The 21269-nt window shown below is 36.1% G+C and overlaps 1 protein-coding gene and 1 long non-coding RNA gene across 2 annotated transcripts in view; one reads left to right on the top strand and one right to left on the bottom strand.

Annotated features, from left to right (window-relative positions):
- Positions 1 to 16508, top strand: part of CYYR1 (cysteine and tyrosine rich 1) — a 95203-nt gene extending 78695 nt beyond the window's left edge. The window contains exons 3-4 of the mRNA XM_032865496.1: positions 6077 to 6234; positions 16299 to 16508. Of these exons, the coding sequence (XP_032721387.1) occupies positions 6077 to 6234; positions 16299 to 16483 (343 nt within the window). The 3' untranslated portion in view covers positions 16484 to 16508. The remainder of the gene's footprint in view (positions 1 to 6076; positions 6235 to 16298) is intronic.
- The window catches only part of LOC116872315, a 193069-nt gene that overhangs the window by 17366 nt on the left and 154434 nt on the right, over positions 1 to 21269 (bottom strand). The window lies entirely within an intron of this gene.

Raw genomic sequence — 21269 nt, forward strand, 5'->3', positions numbered from 1 at the left:
AAGAAAGAAAGAAAGAAAGAAAGAGAAAGAAAGAGAGAAATAGGATACCAAGGTGGCTCAATGTATTGAGTGGCTGCCTCTAGCTCAGGTCATGACCCCGGGGTCCTAGGATTGAGCCTCACATGGCAGAGCCCCCTGCTCAGCGGGGAGTCTGCTTCTCCCTCTTCCCTTCCCTCTACCCCAACCCTGCTTGTACTCTCAATCTCTCAAAGAAATAAATAATATCTTTAAAAAAAAAAAAAAAAGACAAGAAATAAAAGAGTTGGTGAGAATGTAGAGCCAAAGGAACAATTGTGCACTGTTAGTACAGCCATTATGGAAAATAGTATGAGGTTCCTTAAAATATATATTATTTTTTGCATTTATAGATATTATATATAATATGTACATTACATATTTATGTATATTATGTGTTTATATATCTATATACATATACATAAGGTGGAATATTACTCAGCCACAAAAAAGGATAAGATTTTTGTCATTTGCAATAACATGGATGGAACTAGAGGATATTATGCTAAGCAGAATAAGTCAATCAGAGAAAGACAATTATCATATGATCTCCATGATACCTGGAATTTGAGAAACAAGACAGAGGATCATAGGGGAAGGGAGGGAAATATGAGACAAGATGAAACCAGAGAGGGAGACAAACCATAAGAGACTCTTAATCTCAGGAAACAAACTGAGGGTTCCTGGAGGGGGGGTTGTGGGAGGAGTGGGGTGACTGGGTGATGGACATTGGGGAGGGTATGTGCTATAGTGAGTGCTGTGAATTGTGTAAGACTGATGAATCACAGCCCTGTACCTCTAAAACACATAATACATTATATGTTAATGGAAAAAATAATAAAAAATAATAATGACAACACCAAATGCTAGCAAGGATGGAGAGAAATTGGATGTCTCCTACTGTACTGGTGGAAATATAAAATAGTACAACCATTCTGAAAAATATTTTGGCAGTATTTTTCAAAAATTCAACATTTACTTATCAAATAACCCAGCAATCCCACTTTTGGGCATTTATCCCAGAGAAATGAATACATACATTAACACAAAAACCTGTACATGATTATACATAGCAGGCTTAACTGCAAAAGCCAAAACTGGAAATAACCAAAATGTCCTGTAAATAGGTCATGGGTAAACGAACTATGCTATTTCCATATCAGGAAATGTTAGTTAATAATAAAAAAGGAATGTATTAGCTCACAGAAAAGCTAGGATAGATTCCAAGGGCATTAAGCTGAGTAAAAAAAAGTGCACCTCAAGAGGTAACATACTATATGATTCCATTTCTATGACACTCTTGACATGAAAAAATTACAAAAATGGAGAACAGAGTAGTGATTCGAGCAGTTATTAATGGTGAGGGGAGGGCTGTTGGTGTGACCACAAAGGAGTAGCACAACAAATCTTTCTGATAATGGGTTAGTTTTGTACCTTGCTTGCCATAGTGATCCCAGGATCTCTGCGTGTGTTCAAATGACACACAACAACACGCACACTTTATACTAATATCAATTTCCTGATTTTGGTGTTATACTCTAGTCTCTCCTAGGATGTAACCACTGGAGGTTACTGGGTGGAGGATACATAGGACCTGTCTCTATTCCTTTTATAACTGTGAATCTGTAAATATTTCCAAATAAAAGCTCAAAAAGGAAAATATGTATACTCTGCAATCCATTCTTTCAAAGAAAGTACTTTCCTTACATTTTTTCAAGATGTTTATGACAACAAATTTCTCAAGTTAATAGCTTCTCTCTTTCCAACAGTTGATGAAACTAAATTACTTATATGGCAGAAGGTTACTGTTTGTTTATTGTTTATCTTAATTAATAATGGAGTAAATAATTCTATAAATGTTATACTTGCCATGTCTTTAATAACTAATTTACAGTTACTAATGGGTATCAAAAGATCAAGGACACCAAAATCATGATTTAATCAGAAACCTCATTTAACACATTAGTTGAAACCTCATTACTGACCTCACAAGCAGGCACTTTTGCTGGAGCTGCCAACAGGAAAACAAAATGTGACTAATTTTCTACTTTACTCTATTTAAAAAATGAATTAATGAATATAAATATGTCCCAATTTAATATCTTAACAGCTTCCATAACACTTACTTTGGAAACTCTTTGCCTGAATAATTGGGCCATTGATTATTTCTGGAACATAAATTAAGCCCTCCAAATCAATCTTATTTGGACTTCAAAATTACAATAAAAAGGTTTCCAGATTATTTTGGGTTTATGTATTTCAAATTATCTTCTTTGATAAATCTGTCTTTTTTGAAAAGCCTTATTACTTAAGCTGCTGGACTCAGCCATTCTTTCATCATTAATAGCAGCACATCCAAATATGTCTCACATTCTGCTTTCATAATTTACTACATAGTTAAAATGTGTGTAAGAATATTTTTAAAGGGTCTATTGGAATTCTTAGTGGTATCGTTTTCTTAAGAGTAGGAAAAGCCATAAAAAGAAAATCTGTTGTGAAAAGTACAAATACAGGTTCACAATTCCTTATCTTGAAATCCTCAAAATTTTGAAATCCTCAAAAACAAACAGCTATGGAAACTGAAATGTTTTATGTAACTGACTTGGTGGCCAGACTTGACCCAAAGGAATCTTGGGCTTTTTGCTAGTCTCTATGTAATCCATGGCTGTTAGTATTCTCACCTTTACTACAAGAATGTAAATGTATGTATGTGTGCTCAGGATGCTGGCCTTGGAAGTATCCCACAATATATGGTATATGTACTATATTCCCTTGCCAAAATCTTAATATTTATGACTTATGAGATAGACCTGGCCCCAAGGGTTTGGGGTGAGAATTACAGACCTGTCTTAGAAAAGTATAGGTTAGGGACACCTGGGTGGCTCAATCATTAAGCATCTGCCTTCTGCTTAGGTCATGATCCCAGGGTCCTGGGATCAAGTCCCACATTGGGCTTTCTGCTTGGCAGGGAGCCTACTTCTCCCTTACCCATTCCCCTTACTTGTGTTCCCTCTCTCTCTGTCTCTCTGCCAAATGAATAAAAATCTTTTTTAAAAAAAGAAAGAAAAGTATTGTATAGATATTTATATAGCACAGAAGTAAGAAGTTATTTATCTGACAAATCAGTCCAGGAGTACAGATATTTCATGATATGAAATTTGAGAGGAGAATCAGATAAGTACCAAGGTGACCTTCATTTAATTAATAAGAAAATTAGGGGGGGTGGGAGGCATTCAGCAACTTGTGCAAAGAACAGTTGGAACCTAGGCATTCTGGTTTTAGAAATCGTGCTTTTAAACCACAAAAATGTTGTTGCTGAAGACTTCTGAACGGCTCCACTGTCACAGCAGAGTGAGACTGAGTCTCTGATCTAAAAGTATCAGGATTTTATGGAAGTTCATACTCTTATAGGCAAAACCCTAGGCTCCAGCAGAGTGTCAGGCTGGCTCAAACTGGAGGATCTTTTTAAGGGGAAAAATGAACAGCCCCAACAAAAATACTATGAGAACTCAGACTGTGGATTTCACCTGTGCAATGACAGCGGGTCACCGTGAACTTCCAAGCAGCTCCTCTGTGCCTCTTTTTTAAAGAGCTGAAGATTCAGGATCACCAGACTTTTAAGGAAAATACCAAACATGAAACAGATCAAAATAAAAAGGAAACTAAACAGGACAGGAGGTAATACAGAAAGTAGAGAAAGTTTAAAATATATATGTGTGTGTGTGTATATATATATATATACACATATATATACGCGTGTATATGTATATGTATGTATATGTGTGTATATATGTATATGTATATATACATGTATATGTGTGTATATACACACACATATATGTATATGTATATATATACATACATATATATTTCATTACTACCTTCAGGGATTAGGAAGAGAAACCATATCAATGAAAGCAAAACAGGACTCAATAAAATAGGGAGGTGGGTACTTTAAAGGATAAGATAGAGCACCCAGAAATTAAACATATAATAGCTGAATGTGAGAAGTTCAACAAAATTTTGGAATGTGAAGTCAATGAAATTCCCCAGAAAGTAATTCAAGAAAACAGAAATCAGAAAAATTAGAGAAGTTATCCCAGAAGTGCTTTCAGAATAGGCTTCCAGAAAGAGAAACAGATAAAATGATGGAAAGGAAATTATCCATTTATGGCACAGTTTCAAGAACTGAAGAATGAGTGTCTAGACATGAAAAATCCTAAGGGCCTGGAAAAAGAATTTTTTAAAAATCCAAGTGCATTATGCAATTTCATAGTACCAGTAGTAAAAAGAAAATGCTAAAAACTTCTGATAATTGTTCAAAAATTTTCTAAAACTTTGTGGGGGAGGGTAACAACAGACATATGGAAAGATGGGAACTCAGGGAAATTCCTTAAACAAAGTAAGTGTAACAGAAATGAGAGGTAACCATGGTGCCTTGCTTGGCTCAGCAGTAAGCAATGACATGGTAATATAAATCCTGATGACATGGTAATATAAATCCTAAAAAGATAAAGTTTGTCTGCGGGATCTTAATTGCCAAATACGATGAAAGTAACCAATAGGTAATATAAAATTTTGAAAAACTAAAAGAATGTAATTGTATTACTAAGAAATAGGAAGAAAGTTACTAAAACAGGGGTGCCTAGGTGGCTCAGTCGGTTAAGTGTCTGACTTCATCTCAGGTCAGGATCTCAGGGTCCTGAGATTGAGCCCCTCATCCAGCTCCAAGGTCAGCAGGGAGTCTGTTTGCCCCTTTCCCGCTGCCTTTCCCCCTTCCCCGGCTCATGCTCCCAATCTCTCTCTCTCTCTAATAAACAAAACTTTTAAAAATTTTTTAAAAAGGGGGGAGTACTAAAACAATGTTTGAAAGAGTTGGAATGGTTACTTCTTGAGGAGGGGTTACCCAAATTAGAAAGTGAAAATTTTCTTCATTGTCCCCTATCTATAAAAAAATCACATATACATTCAAAACTTTGAAATGTAAGAATATAACTTTCTCCTTGCAATCATTCTATTAGTACTGATATTTTGTTAATATCTGCCTTTTCATTTGTGGTGTTATTATTAAGTTAACCAGGAATCATGAAAATTTCACCCTTTTAAATCACCATATAGGATTCATTCTCTGGTGTATTATTATTATTATTATTATTATTATTATCATTTTGTCATTTGGATATTAGGGTGTTTCTGATATCTTGCTATTAGCAACAATATATTGGCAAATATCCTTATTACATTATTTGTGCCCACATGTGCTGCATTTCCTCAGAAAGCATTGCTAGAAATGATACTGCTGGCAGAAAATCTGCATCTTTTCACAAAGATTTCTCCATTACTTTCCAAAATGTGAACAAATGTAGACTCCTACAAATCATATTGTCTACACATAATAAGGTTAACTCTTTCATGCAGAATTTTTTCTTTCTATGATTTTGTTGTGAGAGATAAAACCTTCTGGAGAAAAATATAACATTAATAGAAGAGAAGTTTTTCTTGTATTATTACTGAATTTAATGAGAATACCGTTTGTCATAACTGTTTTCTGAATAGATTTTTTTAAAGCATTTGGGTTTTTTTTCTCTATTCTGTTAAGAAAAAAAAATATTCAGCTTTATTTTGTGAAGAGTTTTAATAGAGATAAATGTTAAATTTTATTTAATATTTTGACATTTATCAAGTTGTTTTCAGTAAATGTGTACTCACAGACAGTAAGTTCTTTGCAGTTTAAATAAGCAGCAGAATGCTTTTTTAATTATTATTTTAGAGAGCATATCTAAGTAATTGTGTTTTGTATAAATATACATGGATTTCTAAAGCCAGAATCTGAATGATAGGTTTACTGTACTGGAAGAAGATTCCCTGAAAGCTTATAACTTTTTCTTATCTATTAAAATACACAAGACTACTTACTTGACTGATTCAGGGAATTACCTTTTTTTTTTTTTTTAAATATCCAAGGAGATTTGCCAAAGAGCATTTGTCATCCAGTCATAGAGCTGTATTTGAAAGGCTTATGAACCTTTTCAATAAATGTACGTCTGTTTTCCTTTTTTAGGGGCACAGCAATTGCTGGCATAGTGTTTGGAATTGTATTCATCATGGGGGTCATCGCTGGAATTGCCATATGTATCTGCATGTGTATGAAAAACAACCGTGGGACCCGGGTGGGCGTCATCAGGACCACTCACATCAATGCCATCTCCTCCTATCCTGGTAAACACAATCGCTCTCTCCTTCTGAAGGAAGAGTCAGATTCATTAGTTATGCTCTACTGCTTAGATAGAGGAAACATTGAAGATTTTCAATGCAATGATCTCCAAGAATGGAGGGCATTTCTAAATTAACGCAGACTGAAGCTCTAGATTTCAATGGAGATTACTTAGGTCCAACTAATAAAATCTAGCTCACATTTGAAGGTATTCATAATTGTATCTTCTTGCCTACAATTCCCAACCAGCCAGAGTTAAGAGAACTACACAGTTCATATCCACTGTGTCTACCTGCCAGAGTTCTGAGAAGTAATTATAGGGAAAGTATAAGTGACATTTCTTAACAAACTGCATCTGATTTAGTAGGTATGTATTTCTTAAGAAAAAGGATGGAATAAAATTTTTATGTGTCCTCTGTATGCAAAGAAAACAGTTTTAACACAATATGAAAATTCTCAACATAGAGCAAAGGTAATACAATAATAATTTGACAGGTATTTGGTGAGAATCTGCTAGAAGTTCTACATATAAATATACTGAATACATATGATTCCATAAACAAAATACTGCAATTTGTATTAGGTGATTGTTCAGTAGTGCTTTCTAAGTCAGTCTGTCTGTATATGTGCTATTTGACATATAAAAGCCAGTCAAGTTTGAATCTAACATATTATTAGAAAGATAATTTCCTATGGACAGTCACATCCTTCCTTAGCCCCTATAGAGAAGAAGGTCCCTTCTACATGAAATCTGCCCCATGTATCAATTCCCTAATACCCTTCCCCTCTTAACATTTTCCCTATCAACTTCAACTTGAAGGAGCAAATTTTAGATGAATGTGAGGATGATCATTTCTCCTGTTCCTCTTTTGTCAGTTCTTCCTCTTCTCCAAGTGTCTCAAGGGTCAGATACTTGTGTCTTTTCCTAGACTGTATCTATACTTACATCCTTGGTTATATCATTTGGTCTCACAGTATTAAGTACTATTTATATGTTAATGCCTCCCAAAGTTACAAACCTTCATTCCAAACCTCCTTCCTGAATTTCAGATGCATTTGATCCCACTGCCTGCTGGACATCTCAACTTGGATGTCTCATAGCTATCTCAAGTTGAACATATTTGATGCTATACTTCTGATCATCCCCCCAAACCTCCTCTACTCACAGCCTTTTTCCTCTCAACTGATGACATCTCTGGACTTCCAGTGGCTTAGGCCAAAAATCTTTGAGTCATCCTTGACTCCTTGCCTCCATCAAACCTGCACACAAACTACTAGGAAAACTTCAAATTCCATCTCCAAGTATATACAGGGTCTGACTACTTACTGTTCCCACTGCTCTTTACTCGTGGGAACCACCCTCAGCTCTCACCTGCATTACTGTGATTATATCCTAACTGCTCTTCCAGCAGCCACCTTTGGCCCCCAGGGGTCTATTCTAAACCCAGTAGCCAGATTGAACTTTTTAAAGTAGATGCCAAATAATATCATTCTTCTAGTCAAAATCTTCCAATGGCTTTTCATTTTCTCCAGAGAAGAGTCCAGCCAGTGGTTCCTCATTTTATCCAGAGTAAAAAGCAAATTCCTGATCAGGGCCTGCAAAGCAATACATGAATTGGCTCGTCTTTTTATTTCTCTGACTCCATTTCCTTCTCTACTCCCTCTTGCCACTCTGCCTTGAGGCACATTCTTCTGTGAACACAAACACACTCCATGTGAACACAACATGGCACACTCCCATCTTGGAACTTTGCCTAGAATATGGACCCTCACTTAATTCAAATTTTTGATCAAAGACCACCTCCTGAATGAAGCCTACTCTGGTCTGTTTAAAATTGTCTTATGTCCCTCCTTATTCTACTCTGTATTTTTTTTCTAGAGTGCTTTTAATCTTCTAAGATACCATATAGTTTGTCCAATTGTTACATTTATTGTTCAATTTCCATCCCCTCCTCCTAGATCCACAAGGCAGGGATCGTGATCTATTCTGTTCACCATCCAGTCCCAAGTAAAATACCAGGACTGGCACATAATGGGCACTCAGCAGATACAGCTGAACAAGTAAGGAGCACAATCCATGATAAGATCTGATTTAGTTATATATCAAAATCCAGGGAATTTACCTTACAATGCACCCTGGAATATGAGCTTTTACTCAACTACAAAAGCAACTCACAACTTTGAATCTTTCCAACTTACTAAAAATACTATTGGGATTAGTGTCATGATATTAGAAATAGGGTATAAGGAAAAAACAGGGGGAATTATTTTTTATTCTTCACATCTCCTGGTTTGTTTGTTTTTTTTTAACCTGGTCAACCCATAACTCAAGAGAACAGAGGAAGGTCAGACAGATAATTATCTGGAGAGATGGCAAAGAAAAGCCCTCTATAGATAATATTCCAGATACACTTTTGCTTGATAAAAAAAAAGTTTAGTTAAAATTAAATGTTTTTAAAACATTAAAAACATTTTATAAAATTAGAATAGAAGATACAAAATACTTTAATGTGAGAGTTTATGTCTTCCTGAGTTTGAGGTTTCTCTTTCATGCATGGAAGCATGTTTTTAAAACTTTAGAGTGGCATCCTTTATACTGGTAGATCACAGCAGCAGTTACATTTTCAGTAAATGCATTGTTCTGGGAACTGAATAATGTGAGAAACATAATAAACCTTATGGTGGAAGCATTTTAACTACAAAAAAGCTGGATCTTCAAAAAGCATAATGTGCTTGATTACTTCTCATTTCCTTCTCAAAATCACTAATTAAACTTTTACTTAAAAGATAGGGAAAAACACAGAATAGTATTGAATGTTTTTCAAAGTCTTCCATACTTAGAAATATAAAATATTTTTACCCACATTAATTAATTAGCCTTGTGATAAATGAGATAACAACCTAATTTATTGTATAGTCCTTCAGCCTGGGGGCCACATACATGAGTAGAAAACAATTTAGCCAAGTTCATATTCTTCAGTGAAAGCCTTGTGAAGACCCTGGTGAAAGTGCCCAATGGGGATACCTACAATGAAAATTATTATTGTGCACTGGGGAGGAGATTGCTGAAAAAAGTGATCTTCTATACTTGATTATTTGTTGGACAGTGACCTTCCAAAATAGTTTTTTATTCCTCCCATGTTGGGTAGAATGAACTGTTTAAATATTTTTAAAACCATTAGTGTGAAAATGAAAATTATTTGTCAAGTCTTATATTTCCACTACTTTTCAGAACTTCACTGTAAAAAAAAAAAAAAAGAAAAAGAAAAAGAAAAAAAGACAGTGTCATGTTAATCCTTTAAAAAATATATAGGTTCAAATGATACACACTGGAAGAAAACAATATGGAAAGACTATAACAGAAGGCTTGGCAAAAACATAAAAATCAAATGACAACCAAAGGAAAGCAAGACATTTCAATACTATCAAGATATTTGTGATCTGAAGTCTATTATTGAATCCACTGGTGACTGATGATAGATTAGATAGATAGATAGATAATAGATAGATTTAGGTCAGTCCTGGAAAAGCAGGGGAGGTTCTTGGGGAACAGAAAAATTATAAAAGATACATGTACAAAGGAGTTGTGGAATTGGAAAAATCATCATTTTAAAACCATCATGAAAAAAGCTTGGAACAAGAGTCATTAGTGGTATTAAAACTGGGAGGAGAAGTTGCAGTGGAGCAGGTCATTTGCATGGTCAGAAAGTGTCTAGTCCCAGATTTATTGCTAGTTATAAGAAGAAAAATAGTAATTACACAATGAAGAAACCAGACAACATCTTGACCAGGTGGTAAAGATTAACATCACCAAAAACAGGGTAGATGGACATCTTGCACCTTTGGGTGTTAATTACTCTGAGGATGACACAACTTCATGTATGTAGGATTCTAGCTGAAAGTTCACAGCCTGAATCTAAGCATGAGAATAGATCTGGCAAAGAGAGGTTAAGGAACATTCTATAAAATAACCGAGTTGTAGTCTTTAAAATCTCTTGGGAATATTTCATTAAGAAATCAATACTCTAGGGGCATCTGAGTGGCTCAGTCAGTTGAGCAACCAACTCTTTGTTTTGACTCTGGTTATGATCTCATGGATCATGCGGCCAAGCCCCAAGTAATGCTCCATGCTTAGCAGGGAGTCTGCTTGAAGATTCTCTCTGCCCCTGACCCCACTCATGCACATGTGCACACACTCTTTCTCTCTTAAGTGAATAAATAAATCTTAAAAAAAAAAAGAGGTAAAACTTCTATTTGTATCATTGAATTCACAAATGAGGGCTGCCTTATTAGTAAATATACTGAACATGTGAAGACTTTCATGTACTCATCAAAGGATTTGGTGATATGAGGATATTCTCTTCTGATTGCGCCTATATTCTTACTGATATTAGAAGCAAGTCTTCTCCTGAAAGTGGGCCGAGGGGATGCTTATAGGTAAGGAATCTCAGAGAATGCAGGGGGAGTGGTGAAATACCTATAGGAATGCATAATTTCCAAGCAATGCCAAGAGTATCAACACTTAAGAATATAGTCATTCATTGAAGATGATATCAGTCAGTATGATTGTGCATTTTTCTCTAGCCACATGAAGCTCCTAGATACAAGTCTGGGAGAGCCAAAATGTTGAATTTAATCAAGATTGGAGTTTTGTCAGGCAACAGGGAGAAAAAGAGATAAGAAGGTTGATGATAAATGCACAGAAATAATTTTAGTGGTGGGCCATAAATCTAAGCTGAATAAAGAAAGACATGAAGACAGGAAAGAGGTGACATCAGTTTAAATTAACTTTTTAAATGTCATCAGTAAAATGGAAATCTAGATGAGATTCAAGATACATTGGAATGTGTATTCTAGAAAGATAAAGAGTAGTGGTCAGATTTACATAGGTACAGCAAGGGGGAGAAAAAGATTTTTAATACAAAAAAATCCAGATGTTAAAAAAATGATTAATGAAAACAATTAAGGGATACAGACACACTGTTTAACACTTCATGAAGTGGACAATCTTTGTATGGAGAACTGTAAAGTAAGTGGAAGGCGGGGAGCTTTTATAGGATAAAGAATTAAAAAAAAAACAACAAGAGAAAAATAGAAAATATCTGATTGGCTGGGGCCACGTAGTTAACCTTATTTGGGGTGAAAAGGAACAGGAAGTAAGTATAGAGCTTAGAGTTGGCTTGATGTTTGGGGTTTAGCTGACTGGATATGTGAAGCTTCCCATCAAGTGAAGCTTCACAAGGACATGAAAGTTATCTAAGTTTCGGTTTGCTGCTGTGGCACCTGGGGTGGGAGAAAGCTCCAGCTTAGGGCCAGAAATTCACCTCAACATATGAATGATGGAATCATCAAGAATGCTAAAAGAAGTCCTGTTGCAGAGAAAGGTAACAGGACTGATGCTAAACCATCAATGAATGTGAATCTGGGCAGAGCAGACCAGAGGTATTAACAAGGAGGAATAGAAAGTACTATAATCTCGTGGTGTATGCTAAAATATAGCTTAGGTTTTTAAGGAGAGAACCTAGACCATGGTTTGAAAAATGGCTATGAGAATCCAAGAAAACACCCAGTGCATCTTCTGGCACTATAGGATGTAGGAAGTTGTGGGCTGGGGAGTGGGGAGAATATTTCTGATTTAATACTGCTGCAGAGGAAGCTGCACTCCAGGGAAAATCTGACTTTAATGAAAATAGAAATGTTCAGTGAATGTCCACTTCTGCTCCCTGACACAACTATCTCATGCATTCTTCTCTCTTCTCAAAGTTCAAAAACCCCCTTACTTTTCTTACTCTCAGTAGATCTTATTTCTCTGGAAAACAGACACAATTAGATGAGGACTTCTCATATTCTGAGCTAGAGTCTCATGTAAAGAGATGGAAAGAAGAGCATATGAATGACAGACTTTGTGATCTCCTGAGCACAGTGAAAGGTGGTGGGGAAAGTTTAGAAAATTAATGAGATTTGATGTGTAAAGGCTCCCAGAATTAGAGGTCTACAATGAAAGATGTTCTAAGAGTTTGTCCTCTTGGTTACAGAGAAATGTGGAACATGACTAGACTTGTCTTGATGTCATCTGAGGGGAAGGGGAATGATAGCTTCTAATAATATCATCCTTTTGGGAATTGCATCTTAGGTCACTGTTGAGGAGAAATGGGCAGGATTGGGCTTTGTGGTGGGGGTGGAGGCAGTGGAGGTCTTCCTAGGAGCCCTATGGGCTTCTGCTCTAAGAAGATTCAGAAAATTGTGAGTAGGTTGGTTTGGGGGATGGTGGAGGAGTAGGTTTGCTCCTAGCAATAATATTAGAAATAGTCTTTAAAAATGTCATAAGCTCCAGACACCTGGGTGGCTCAGTAGGCTAAACATCTGCCTTCAGCTCAGGTCATGATCCCAGGAAACTGGGATCAAGTCAAAAGATCTGGGATCTTTTCAAAAATGTTATAAGCTAATGCTAAGGTATATTAAAAGACAAATTGAGGCATACCAGAAATTTTAAGAGTTTATTTTAACAAAAATTGATTTGAATCAGACAACACCATACTGGAAATGGTTAGGAGTACCCTGCCTTATACAGAGCAAATGTAGAAGCAAAGAAAGGAAATTATTTCACTGGCTATAGCTTAAAGCTTATTTGACAATTTGTGATTGGTTGTCCTTAGCATTTTGATTTTGTAACTTTGAAGCACTTACAGGCTTACATTTTGGTTTGCTCACTATGACAACAGAGCTACCTCGGTCTAATCGGCTCCTTGTTTAATTAATTTAACAGGTGGTAATCATATTGTAGTATATAAATATATCAAATCAACATATTATACACCTTAAACTTGCATGATGTTGTATGTCAATTATATCTCAATACAAACATTTTTAAACATGTTGAAAAAAAAGTCATGAGATTTGCCTGTCCTACTAGATATTAAAACCATTTAAAATCAATAATAATTGGGGCACTTGGGTGGCTCAGTAGGTTAAAGCCTCTGCCTTCGGCTCAGGTCATGGTCCTGGGGTTCTGGGATTAAGCCCCGAATCGGGCTCTCTGCTCAGCCAGGAGCTTTCTTCCCCCTCTCTCTCTGCCTGCCTCTCTGCCTACTTGTGATCTCTGTCTGTCAAATAAATAAATAAAATCTTTTAAAAAAATAAAATAAAATCAATAATAATTAAAATGAGGTGTTAATCATATAAAAAGGTATGCCTTGGTTATTGAAACAGAACTAGTACATTAAAACTTTAGGATTGGTAACAAAACAATGTGACAAATGATTTTTAAGAAACCACATAGATAATTTTGCCTAACCAAAATTTAAATCTTAAGAAAAATAAGCTTTGCCACAAAAATACACCAAATAAAATAACAGATATAAGGAAGCTTTAAATATATAAATTTAAGTGAAAAAAGCTCAGAAATAGTTTGGCTATGAATCAGATATCCAAAAGACAAGACAAATTTTTACATTTAACAATAGAGAAGAGATAAAAAAGGTTACTATCCCTATGTTTTGTAATATTGTAGAAAACTAATAACATTAAGAATAAATGGTATATTTGCTATCCTTAAATCAGAGAGTTGGAATATTGATGATGGAAGAATTTCAAAGCAACATATCTCTAGCTGCATCTATATTTCTTTAAAGATGTTTTGACCTTTAAGAAGAACAAAACCTTTTAGAGTTAATCAGGACTTTCCTAAAATTGATACCTTGAAAAGTTTACTTCCTGGTGAAACCTTATTATCGGCAAGAAAGAAGGATAGCACAGTCTATAGTTATACAAGACTTATTTCAAAATATCTTCCAGTAGCTGATGCTATAAAAGATGTGTCATGTTTATTTCATGATGAACAGTCCTCAAAATATTGCTCTTCTGCATTATATAATCACTTTATCAAAACTCAAAGGCTATATAATTAGAAGGCTATATGAATCTAATCATATCTTAAATTTTCATGTTCAACATGCAGCTGTATAAACCATAGGGAATCTCACTGAAATGTCCTCTAGCAGTTTTAATGCAGACAGCAAAATATGAATGCTTTGTTACCAAAGCATAAATAGACACCACGGTTTCATGACAGAGAATGATGCAAAATCAATCTGTAGAATCATCCAGCATGTGCTCCTTAAGTGGGAGGCAGGGAAAAGCTTCAATACAAAAACAGCCTAGAACCACACGCTTATAAGAAACAGTTCAATAGGCATCCAGCTATAGCTGCTTATTTTACATGGAGCCTGTATTTCTCGGCTTGGATGAAGTATATCTAAACCTCTTTGTCTTAGTCCTCCTGGATATCAAGAAGCAAAGGAGTGGGTGTAATGCAGACGGAATGTGTGTTTAGACTCCACAGGAGTCATTCCATTTTGTTATAGAAAATAAAGCTTTTGATAGCACAGCCTCAAGTGTTTAAAGCAGCCTTAGAGAAGCTGGATGCAGCTGTGTCCTCTGCCATGAGCCCTTTGCCTGCAGAGCCCACTGAAGACTTTCAAAGCCTTTGCTCAGTAGAGCAGTCCCCAGAGGACATCCCACCCCGTTCTCTGTCTCCATTTTCCTCTTCGCTCAGGTGACCCAATTCTGTGTCCTCACATCCCTGAGTACAGGCTGATCAGTAAGTCGTTCAGATCATCAAGCTCCTGGTAAAGCAAGCCAAGTTAAAGGGATCCAGAAGAAACACTGTTAGTATTTGCATATAGGGTAAAGCCCTATGTTTGTGCATGCATATTGATCAGAACACTACCATATTCTTATTGGTAAGAGCACAATTTAGATGTTTGGGGTTTTTTTTTATTTTTTATTTTTTTGAGATTTTATTTTTAAGTAATCTCTACACCCAGTGTGGCCCTGAGATCAAGTGTTACCTGCCCCACCAGCTGAGCCAGCCAGGCATCCCTGGAAGATATTTTAAAAATAAGTTTATTGAAATGTTGTTTGTTCTTTTCTGCCATTCCATTAAAAAAGTTGGCTATAATATTTACATTATTATGACACTAGTCTTATAATTTAGGCTACATTCATAGTAAGCAATTAAGATGTGCCAATTCTAAGTAGAATCATGATCTTGATGATAATTCAAATCTTAGAGGGGTTACTAAGATGTTGTAGGATGATTGGTTCTTGAAGACATGGAACAGTCAAGAGGTACCTATATTCCAACCCTTGACATGAGATTGAGATCACTACAAAATAGACATCCTTACATAGTCATAACGAAATGCCTTAAATGTGATTTAAAACACTCTGAAATATATTACAGTGAAAAAAAAAACAAGAAAAATTTTCAAATAATGTTTAGAAAACTAAGTTCTTCATTCCCATTCACAAATGTGCTTGCCCACCCTTGGTTTTTTTTTTTTTTTTCTTATTCCTATAATGGCTCCATAACCTTCTAAGTTACAGGAGCCCAATAAAGAGTGTCCAATACCTGGAGACCTTTTTTCACTCTCCACCTCTTTCTCTACCTACCTACTCATCAATGAAGCACTCAGTTGCTCTTATGGCCACTTGTGATTTTTTCCTCCCAATGCCACAAGTCCCTTATAACCCTTCACACATGCTATTACATCATCTCTCCTTTTCTTCAGCCCACTTCAATCCATACTGCAGAGAAAATCACCTTCTCAAAGCATATTCACTAGCATATTCAAAAAAGCTCTGGTAACTGCACATCACACACTCCTTCTGTGACAATCAAAGCCCACCAGGATGATGATACCATAAGATTTCTCAACACTTTTTCCCATTTCCCGTTCCATGTACTTTTTGCTTTCAACAAAAGTGTTCTCCTGCTTCTGTGTTTTTGTTCAATCTGGAATCAGTGCCTCGTCTTTTCTTTATCTACTCATTTGGCATCAGATTTCCAAGAAACTTTCCCTAAGCAACCAATTCTAAACATTTCGGCCAATGGTACCACTTTTTGCAGCCCTTGCCTTTTTATACACGTGTCCTCAACACAGTAAAACTAAGATTTTTGCAGGCAAAAATTATATCCTTTCCCAGTGTATTCAGCCCAGTGGTTTAAACATAGTAGACACTCAAATATTCGCTAAATGCCTGATGTCCTTTACTTTTTCTTTTTCAGTGGCACCACCGCCCTACAGTTATGACCATGAGATGGAATACTGTGCCGACTTGCCACCTCCCTACTCCCCGACCCCACAGGCTTCAGCACAGCGTTCTCCACCCCCTCCTTACCCTGGAAATTCAAGGAAACCATCCTTCTCCCAGACCAGAATATGTGCCAATCAGAGATCTTGCCTGGAATAAAATGTCTCTATCAGAAACAGGAAAGGACTGCTCTACAGAATACCTTTTTGGGCCCAATAATATGTCAAGTGGAATAACTGGGCTAAGAAATAGAGTGTTTACCCCTCTCTGAGCTGACCACATCTGGAGTATTGTTTGGTTCGATGGTATCACATTTGAAGAGACATAATGATCGATGCAAGCACATTCAGAGAAGAGTAATGAGACAGACAAAACATCGGAAAATCATATTGCTGAAGGAAACTGTAGTACTGATCCTGGAAAAGTGAAGAATGATGTAAGAGTGGAGAATAGGATGGACTACATAAGGAAACAACTATATTCTGTGCAGCCTTAGAAATCAGAATCAGAATTATTCATTCTTTTGTTCATCAATAAATACTGTTCAAGTGCATGAGAGCCTGCTCTGTGCCTTTCATTGTTTAAAGCACTGGATGGAAGCACAGGAATTTTGGTTTCTGGATAAGAACAAGGAACTTTGGTTTCACATGAGAAAGAGGAGTTAGAGCTTTCTTATTGACTAGATTGTTTTGTGAAGTTCCCTATTACCAAGACTTCGAATAGAATCTGCCTATCTGGTAGAGGCTTACTCTAGAAAGGACAGGTAAATCAAATGGTAGTGGGGTCCACTGGGCGCCAAGCATTCTGCTCATGGTTTAGTTAAGTGTGAAGTAAATTTCTATGCCTCTGAGAATGAAAACAACTAGAGTAGTTTAATCTTATATTTAATTTGACAGTTAAAACAGAATTAAAGGGACTCCACAGCTGCTTGAAGCCAATAACTCTTTAGTGCTAGCTACTGCCACCTAAAAAATCATCTGACCTCAATTAGTGGTTTATTATAACAAAGATTATTCCAACTGTAGGGGGAAAAAACTGTATCAAGTTCCACAAGCAACAGATAGTTTATTTAAGACTGAAAGATTAGAAGCCAAATATTCCCATGGGATTTCACATCAGGGAGTAAAACTGTAGAACTTGACTATGAAGATACATAACAGTGTATGAAAAGAAGAAGGGAAAATAAAATTTGCATCCTTGTTCTCTGGAATTCCATTCATGTGTAGTTTAGACAGATTTGTTTCTCTTCTGTAATATTGTGAAAATATATTCCCTTGAAAAACTACACAGTTAATAGAAAGGTTAAGATATTGACATCAAACTGTTGCTTTTCGCCAAGTCCAAGTGTTATGAAGTGCCTGCCTTCAAGCATAAAATCTTTGGCTAAGTAATTCCAATGTGCTGTATTTTGCTGCAAGTGACCTTAACACTTATACTTTTATGTGGGCCCTTTCATGTATTTAAAAATTTACATTGACAAAATATTGGGGGAGACTGATATCACCAAAACGGTGATGTACATCATTCCTGAATTTGCTCCATCTCATAAGAAGTACAACCAACAACTATCCAAAAACAAGATACCACTGAGAGAATCCTAGAATGCAGGACTGAGGCTGAAGAAACACCCTCCCCCACCCCATGCACTTCAGAGATCAAGATAGACTGGATTAGAGAAGTTACTGTATCTTGACTATAGTGCCTTTTCCCCAGGACAGTGCAGCACCATGGTGAGAGGTGTCTTCTGAGCCTCCAGTTCCTCCAGTGGAAAAGAGAACCTAAGAAGGAACAAGCAGCCCTGCTCCCCCCAGCATTGTGGGTCATTCGGTGGGCACCCATACTCTCATTGCATACTACTGGAATTGCAATTTCAATATGTCAAATATATTTCAATATATTTCAATTTCAATATATTGAAAATATAACTGTGACAGAGAATGAAAGAGGGGTTTGCAACAACTAGCAGACAGATCTTGGCAGACCAAGTTCATATGGGCAGTGCCCAAATAGTAATCTCAACCAGTGGCTTTGCTCATCTGCAGAACCAAGTTGGGGGTACACTCTGACCAGGGAACTTGGAGGAGGTACAGGTCTGCCTGATTCAGATCCTCAAACAAGATGTTTGCCAGCCCCACACCCCAGTTTGCTCATACTGAGGCAGGATATTGAGTCACAGCCCCACCCCACCCACTGTGGAGAGTGCCTTCAGCCCCATCTGACAAGAAGTCTAGAGACAACTCCTGGAAGCTATGTGGTCCAGTGGCACTTGAGCTGAGAGAAGAGCAGACAGAGCCAGTAATTTGCAAAGCCATTGGCCTCATTTGGCCAAGGAGCTTAAGGCCTGGGTCTTCTTGAGTTAAGACAACAATGAGCTTTACTAGTTTTACAGCTGTTTCTCCAGTTGCACACAGGAAGGGAATCTAATGCATGGCCTTGCTCATGGCTAAATATAGCCTTCAGCTATCTGACCAGGAAACCTAACCAGAGTACACGGGAAACCACATAGTCCATCTAAAATCCCTACATACAGTGGCACTTGAACAGTGAGCACAGCCCGTGGATTCCTCCATCTGCAGACCGTCACCTGACCAGGGAATTCAGTGGACACTCAGGCCTGATCTGAAGTCCTTAAACAATGATCTCTGTGGTCCCTGGACCTTCGCTGCTGCCCTACCAGAGCAGGGAAGCAGGGAAAATAACTTCATTTACTACTGAATATAGACCCAGTCCCAATCATCTAGTAAGTCTGAGCAGAGAATAAGGCAACTGAGAACCCCATCCTACATCATCACTTGGATAGGGAGCCAAGCCAGCAGTCATATCCAACAATTTTCAGCCAGTGGCACAATACTCCATCCCTGTCCTCAGAACTTAAATAGTTGCTTCACCCAAAATAGTCCATAACAGGCCCCACTTACCAAAGACATTACCAACAGACAAACCCAGAAAAAAAAAAAAAAAAAAAAAAAAAAACACAAAGTGAGATGACTAGTGAAGAACTATCACTGCCAAAGCAAACGTATAAAGTCTGGAAGAAGAGATTAATTACTCAAATACTCATGCCAATGCAAGAAATCAAGGATCATGAAAAATCAGGTAAATATGACACCACCAAAGGAAACTAATAAAGCTCAACAACTGACCATAAAAAAAAAAGAAACCTATAAAGTATCAGACAAAGAACTCAGAACAAATCTCTTAAAGAAGTTTAATGAACTTTGAGAGAACAGAGACAGACAACTAAACAAAATTAGGAAAACAATGCATGAACAGAAGAAGTTTGACAAGGAAATAGCCATCATCGAAAAAATAAAAACAGAAATCTCAGAGTTGAAAAATTCAGTGAATGAACTGAAGAATTTGATAGAGTTTCAAAAGTAGATTCAAACATGCAGAAAAAAAATCATCAACCTGAAGGATAGAACAATGGAAATTACCCAAAGGAGAAAGAAAAATTTAAAACAGCAAAGAAAGCATATGGAAATTATATGATAATGAAAAGAAACAATATTTGCTTCATAGGAATTCCAGAAGGAAAAAATAGAAAGGGACAGAAAGCAATAATGGTTAAAAACTTCCTGAACTTGGGGAGAAAAATGGTTGTAGAGATCCATGTGGCCCAAAGGATCCCAAACAGATTGAACCTAAGGATAGAGGGCTACACTGAGACACATTATAATTATATAATATATAATTATATAATATATAATATATGTAATATATTATATATAATTATACAATATACAATATAATTATATTTTCAAAAGGCAAAGACAAAATATTTTTTAATAGCACTAAGAGGAAAGAGAGAACTTATATACCAGGAACTCCCCATAAGATTATTGGGTTTCTCAACAGAAACTCTTCAGGCCAGGAGAAAATGGGATGCTGTATTCAAAATACTGAAAAAAAATAAACTGTCAACCAAAATTCTATACTATACCTGGCAAAGCTGTTCTTCAGAAATGAAGGAGAGATAAAGACTCTCTTAGACAAACAAAAGCTTATTTACAAGAAATAAAAACACAAAAAGGTAACATGAACCTCACTGGCAATGACAACTATATAGTCATAACTGGATTCTTCAATATGGTAATAGTGATAGATCACTCACTCACAGCTCTGTTTTAAAGTTGTTTTAAATAATGTAGCAAAAATAACCATAAATACAATAATCTGTTATTAGTTACACCATATTAAAGAAATAAATTATAACAGCAATAATCTAAAATGTGAGGGGCAGAAGTAAAAGTACAAAGTATTAAAAGTGTATTTATTAATAGGCTTAATCTAGGTTTAAAATGGGGTGTTATCAGTTTAAGATATATTATGCATGCCTCATGGTAACCACAAGGGATGATCTTGTGGTAATCACACAAAAGAACATAATAAATAGTCAAAACATTTTAATACCAAAAAAATCAAAACAAAAAAAGACAGCAGGATAAGAAACAAGGAAGAATGGACCTACCAAAAAATAAAAATGAGGAAAAAAATTAACAAAATGGCAACAGTAAGCCCTTACCTATAAACAATTACATTAAATGTAAATGCATTACATTCTTCAATCAAAAGATGTAGAATGGCTGAGTGGATTTAAAAAACAAGATCCAACAATATCAACGTAAAAGAGACTCACTTTAGCCTTAAAGACACAAGATGGACTGACACTGAATGTGCACAGAGAGATAAAAGAAATTTAAGACAAATTGTTATCCACTCCCCCCAAAAAAGGTAGGGATAGCTATATTTATATCAAACAAAATAAACTGAAAATGGTTAAGAGAGAGAGAAAGAAAGTCAAAAAATGTCATTATGTGATGATAAAAGTGTCAACATATCAAAAAGATATAACAATTGTAAACATTTAAGTGCCCAAGATAGGAGCACCTAAATATATAAAACAAAAACTAAGAGAGCTAAAAAAGGAGAAATAAACAGTATT

The sequence above is a fragment of the Lontra canadensis genome, unplaced genomic scaffold, assembly GCF_010015895.1.
Source record: "Lontra canadensis isolate GAN:19392208 unplaced genomic scaffold, GSC_riverotter_1.0 scaffold29, whole genome shotgun sequence".
Lineage (NCBI taxonomy): Eukaryota > Metazoa > Chordata > Mammalia > Carnivora > Mustelidae > Lontra > Lontra canadensis.